Source organism: Gadus macrocephalus, chromosome 23 (genome assembly GCF_031168955.1).
Source record: "Gadus macrocephalus chromosome 23, ASM3116895v1".
Classification (NCBI taxonomy): domain Eukaryota; kingdom Metazoa; phylum Chordata; class Actinopteri; order Gadiformes; family Gadidae; genus Gadus; species Gadus macrocephalus.
This window is the reverse complement of record NC_082404.1, coordinates 7,239,402-7,245,632: the sequence shown is the minus strand read 5'-3', so window position 1 is coordinate 7,245,632 and position 6,231 is coordinate 7,239,402. Positions and strand designations below refer to the sequence as shown.

The following is a 6,231-nucleotide window of genomic DNA, read 5'->3' as shown; positions in this document are numbered from 1 at the left end:
GGTGTGGTCCATCCGTCTTGCTGACGGGCCGAGAGATAAGAGGAAGAGCTGCCGTCTGTCATGAGGGCCAGACAGCACCGCCGCATCTCTGACGCTGTAGAGGGGCTCTCTGTGGAAACATTCCCCGGCCAGAGGACAAGTATGGAGGCAGATATGGAGGCTAGGTACAGAGGATAGATATGGAGCGTAGATACTCTGGAAGACCGGGCGTTTAACTATAAAGCTTTGTTGAATTGATCCGTCTTCGCTTGTACTGCCACTGTCATGCGTGGAGCTGTGGAAACAGTGCCATGTTGGTTTGCGTTCAGTTCTTCAGTTAGAGCCTTTATCCAAGGGTATGTTGTGGTGAACTGAGATAGGTGTCATTAAGTGGCAGGTAGGAAGAGAGTGCCTCTCTCTCCCTCTCTCTCTCTTTCACGCGTTTTCTCTCTCTTTCTCTCACACTCTCTCTCTCTCAACCTCCCTTTCCCTTTTGTCTTCAGCTTTTTATTGGCATGGCAACGAAAAACATTTTCATACTGCCAGAGTATTTAAGAACATGATCTCTCTCTCTCTCTCTCTCTCTCTCTCTCTCTCTCTCTCTCTCTCTCTCTCTCTCTCTCTCTCTCTCTCTCTCTCTCTCTCTCTCTCTCTCTCTCTCTCTCTCTCTCTCTCTCTCTCTCAGATGCCAGAGGAAGTACGAGGAGAACTGCGACTCCCTGAACGAGGAGTCGGTGTCGGAGGCAGGGGAGAACTCGGGGAGGAGGCGGGGGAGGAGGCGCTAGACGGGGAGGCGGGAGCGCTGACTGACGGGGGAGAGGAGGACTACGACGAGGAGGGGAGCCGCCACCTGGTAGGAGGAGGAGGAGGAGAGGGTTGGAGGTGGAGGAGAGGGATGAGGAGAGTAGAGGAGGAGGTGGAGGAGAGGAGGAGGAAGAGGATAGGAGGAGGAGGCTGAAGGTGGAGGAGAGGGATGAGGAAGAGTAGAGGAGGAGGTGGAGGAGAGGAGGAGGAGGAAGAGGATATGAGGAGGAGGAGGGAAAGAGGAGAAGGCTGGGGGAGGAGGAGAGGGAGGAGGGAGAGGATCTGGATGAGGAAGAGAAGCGGAGGAGAGAAAAGAGGAGGAGGAGGAGGTAGAGGAGGGGGATGAGGAGAGAGCAGAGGAGAGGAAAGAGGAGAAGGCTGGAGTCAGAGATGAGGGTTGAGGAAGATGAGTGGAGGAGAGTGAGACGAGGAGCGACGATGACAAGTAGCTGTCAGGGGATGGGGTTTGAGGGTGAATAAGCGAGACGATTGTGGGCGAGTTTGAGGGGTGGAGGGAGAGAGATATTTTGGGAGAGTGAAATACAAAGAAGATCGAAACTGAAGGGAGGATTGATAGAGAGAAGAGAGTCGGATATATATATATATATATATATATATATATATATATATATATAGAGAGAGAGAGAGAGAGAGAGAGAGAGAGAGAGAGAGAGAGAGAGAGAGAGAGAGAGAGAGAGAGAGAGAGAGAGAGAGAGAGAGAGAGAGAGAGAGAGAGAGAGAGAGAGAGAGAGAGAGAGAGAGAGAGAGGGCTGAAGTGAGAAATTAAGAGATTGAGTGGGGAAATGAGCTTATTTGAATTAGAGAGCCAGAGAGAGAGGACCGCTGGGGGGAGGGTTGGGGGTGGTCATGGTGGGCAGGCTGTCTCGCTCCCTGAAAGCTAATTCTCCAGAATTATTCATGGCCTGAGATGTGCGGGCAAGCGAGGTTCACATGAGTGAGCGGTGGGGGCGAGCAAGGTTAGGACAGGCTGACAGTCTCTCCTTGGTGCTGACTCTGGCCTCCAGAGTAGAACCAAGGTCTCCAAACACACAAACACACACACACACAAACACACACACACACACACACACACACACACACAAAAACACAGAGACATGCACACAACAGAGAGACACACACAAACACGCAAAATCCAGCACTGGCCAAAAATCCCTCATGACTACACCACAGATAAAAAACACACGCTTTCCTGTTTGCACGCTTTTAACCCTTAGTCATATAATAGCATAACAGTTTTTTTAAAAGCCTTTGCCAAAATTATCATGTGACTATTTCATATTCCCATCACACTTTGCTGCACTAACTGCTGTGACCTGAAATATTCAGTTTGGAATGAAAGACACTGTCCCCTTTGTGTCGCGTTCATGATATCGCTTCCTACCGTATCATACCCTATCACTATATTATGATAGACCTCTGATGCGAGGAAGAGATTTCATGTCACAGAACAATATTTTGTGAAGGAGAAATTATATTATTATTGTTGTGAGACAATATGTCAGCTGGATTTCATTAAAATACTGTCCTTTGCTCTTTTCTCTGCAGATAGAGAACCACGTTTCTGATATTGACAACTGAAGCTGGGTGAGATTATTTGTCTCCTATGGATAACCCCATAGATCATCATGTGTCCTCACCCTAACCATGAACCACACATTAAACACCTGTAAACGTGTAGGTGGTGGGGTTAGGTTCCATTTGGGTTAAGCTAGGGTTAGGGTTAGGTTAGAACAGGGATAATTTAGGAAAGGCTATAGTGTTAGGTTATGTTTAGGTTACGTTGGCTTATGGTTTGAAGAGTTGGGCAGATCTCTGCAAATATGTTGACCTTCTGTTTTTGGTTGACAGAAGGTCAACAAAAAACATAATGCAATGTTGTGGCAAGATTACAGCACAGCAGGAATGTATTTATTGATTATTTGACTTTCATAAAAGAATATCATTACCTTGTACAATCCAGTCATTTAGCAGACTCTTTTATTTGAATCACCTTTCAGTGAAGTGAATTCAGACACAAGTCCTCAACGAGCAAGCAGTGATTAGTAGTTGTTAGAGGCTCAAGGATGCCCACAGCTCGGACTGCAGGCATTAAGGGTTGAAGCACAAGACTCTCCTGCCGTTATTAAAACCATTGACAGCTCAACACTCCTGTGAATGGAACAAGCAGCGGTCTTCCCAAGGGAGCATCTGCAAACATTTAGACATTAATCCGCGTGACATTTCCGAGGCCAATGCCGGCAAAGGGTGGCTAATGCGGTCAGTGATAAAGAAGGCTCAGTGTTCTGCGTCATTAGCATGTCGCTATGACGACATGCTAATGACGCAGAACGGCCCCTCAACAACATCTATCTGGCAGTTACCGCCGCGGGGAAAGGGGCGGCGTGACGCAGAGGGTGTACCCCCGCCCCTCGCCCCGAGACTTGTGGGTAATGACGCGGGCGCCCCAATCCGTCGAGTTCAACGTTAATTTATTAGCCGTTCGGTGGAAATGTCGTAACCTTACGACGTTTATGTTTGGAAACTGGGATTTTTATTTCGATCCTCAAAGTGCAACCTTTTCAACCTTTTACAAATGGCAGCGCGAGCGATCTCAATATGAACTGGATTCGTGAGAAAGACCTTTGTTCTTCTCCAACAGATAGAAACTGCACTATTCAGATGTCATATCACAACTTTTTCACCTTAAACCTCTCCACCAAATAAGAGCGTGGGCGTGTGAATATGTAATTAAAACGCGCTCCGCGCCCTGTCTATACAGATAGAGTGGCCCATTTCAGATATTACATCTGAAGCTCGGAATTTTTAATCCTAAATCCTTTTTACAAAATAAGAGCGTGTGTGTGAATGTTGAGTGTGAAGATGGCGCTATCCTCTCTCTCACTCTCTCTGTCGTTCCGCTGGCTGTGCAGGCATCTGCTCGTCCAACACTCACCTGAATACAAAGGAGCTCCCATGTCTCCCTTCTCCTCACTTTCTCTCTATCTACCCCCTCCCCCTCCCCCCAGCCCAGTGTCCACTCGTTTAAATTCTACCCGAGGCCATGTGGAGAGACACAACTTTCCTATTAAAAAAAAGGCTGAAATGTTCACACACACACACACACACACACACACACACACACACACACACACACACACACACACACACACACACACACACACACACACACACACACACACACACACACACACACACACACACAGCTACAGACATGCTGGGTTTGAATATGATCACAGGTAGACAGAGCTTTTTTGCAGTTATTCCCATGATGCATTGCCTTCCCCCTACACGTCCTCAACCTCAACCCACACCTAAAACCATTTCAAATGCATCATTGGAAATATCCATCATGTTGCAGCTCCCCCTATATATATATATATATATATATATAAACACACAATATATATTTATTTGTTTACACCCCATACCCTCTCTGCAGACGCGCTTAAAAAGGACAGAAAGATCGGTCTTTGATTATGTGAGTGAGTTTTTTAAACCGTTTTTTTTATATCGCGACCACGGGAAAGATCTATTAGAATTGGGGTCTGGGAAGATTAGCGAACGATGGCTAGCTCTTCACCCCCCCCCCACCCCATCCTCGGAGCTGGCCCTGACAGCCCCTCCGCTCTAGTTTGTAATCCCCAGCAGATGTGTGTGACATTATAATAAGCAGCGGACGCCACGTAGCGCAGCCAAATCAGCCCCCTAACGTGATGTTCTTTCCTTCCTCCACCCTCCTCCACCCCCGCCCTCCGCCGTCTCCTTTTGTTGCGGCTCCCGTCGCTCCAGCTAGCGAAAGTCGCCGGCGTTTCCGCTCGGCCGCGATGGATGAACTCCTCCGTCTTCTCCTCCTTCCAGACACACGACGACGGTGGAAGGATACACCCCACCCACCCCCCACGACCGGCTCACATCCGCACGGTTGGAGTCGTTCCAGGTTGTGTTCGAATCCCTCCCCTTCCCCGCCATTTGCAGACTCCCCTCCGACGGATCATCATGAAACAATTGGCGGCGACGCGCGCCCTCTTTCTAAATGAAAACCTGTTGAAGACACACCTGTAAAGTATTTGGGCTTGTGGCACCTCACGGATAACTCTTTACGTTCTGTGTTTTTCTTTCTGCAAACGGACATCGGACGTCGTTTCCGAAAGGGAAGGAGTATTCCATAAAGCGAATTTTTGTATTTTATTTTGCTAGATCTGGATTGATTCATTAAGGTGGAGTGTAATTAAAAAAGTGTTTGTCTCAATGCAGCATTCCACACAGTGACTGAAAGTGAGGCAAATTGTTGATGAATTATTAATGAATCACAGCGAAATCAATTTATGTTTATTGGAAAGGCGGTGGGGTGGATCGTGTGCTGAAACGCATTGTTCACGTTGTATTCATTTTAAATCGATCCCTCTCCTCGTCTGTGCCCCAGTGAGCTCTGTTTTGCTGACGTTCAACCCATCACTCTACTTTAACCGGTGATGGCTTCACGACTAAGAAGGTTGTTTGTGTATTTTAAATTCCAACTCGCACGCCTGGCCGTTCCCGAAATTCCAAAAGTTTGTTCGGAATAAATTCATTACAACGAAAGGGAATAAATATTTTTGTATTCTATGAAGTCAATCAAGCAAAAGTGTCCACACCATGTTGGTCTTGTATTTTAGAAAAATGTCAGTGATGTCTTGCAAAAACTAAAATCTCCCTGCTTCATCACAATCATACTTAATCTGATCATTTTAAGCAGTATTTCATTTTTAGCAGTATTTGGGGTTACTGTTATTATTATGATTATGATTATTATTAATATGAATCACAACTTAATCAACGACTTTGCTTTGGAGTTTCCTTGTAAATAGATTGTGTTATACTTATTTTAAATAGAGAAATTGCGGAACAAGAAAGAAAAAATAATAAGAGTTCATATGGAATTAGACATCAGGATGTTGAGGTGGGTTGGACGAGTATATATGCTTTATAAGAGAAATTCAGTGGTCGGAAAATGAACTGTTAAATAGAATGTACATTTTTTGTATAAAAAGAGATTAAAAAAAATAGATTTTTTTTTTATTAAAGCATGTTTATTGTACCTTCTAATGTATTTTAATTTAATCACAACTGCCGTAAGCCCACAGGATTCATGAAGTAAAATCAATTGGAATCCATGCAGATTAATTATTTGTGTTCTTCTCTGTCAATAAAGAGTTATTCTTAGTGTCACACTTGATTTGTCCCACCATTTTGTTTGTTACAAACACTTTCTTTAGCAAATAAATATCAGACCAGACAAGTCTTTAACAAATAAATATCCAACCAGACAGGTCTTTAACCAATACATTTCAGACCTGAAATGTCTTTTAACAAATAAATATCAGACCTGACATATCTGAAACAAATAAATATCAGACCTGACATATTGTAAGCAAATAAATATCATCC

At 45.1% G+C, this 6,231-nt stretch overlaps 1 protein-coding gene across 1 annotated transcript in view; it reads left to right on the top strand.

Moving 5' to 3' along the window:
• The window catches only part of LOC132452326 (RNA-binding Raly-like protein), a 93,212-nt gene extending 87,200 nt beyond the window's left edge, over nt 1–6,012 (top strand). The window contains 4 exon segments of the mRNA XM_060044888.1: nt 674–732; nt 735–832; nt 2,350–2,388; nt 4,594–6,012. Coding sequence (XP_059900871.1) covers nt 674–732; nt 735–832; nt 2,350–2,382 — 190 coding nt within the window. The 3' untranslated portion in view covers nt 2,383–2,388; nt 4,594–6,012.
• The last annotated feature ends 219 nt before the right edge of the window (nt 6,013–6,231 follow it).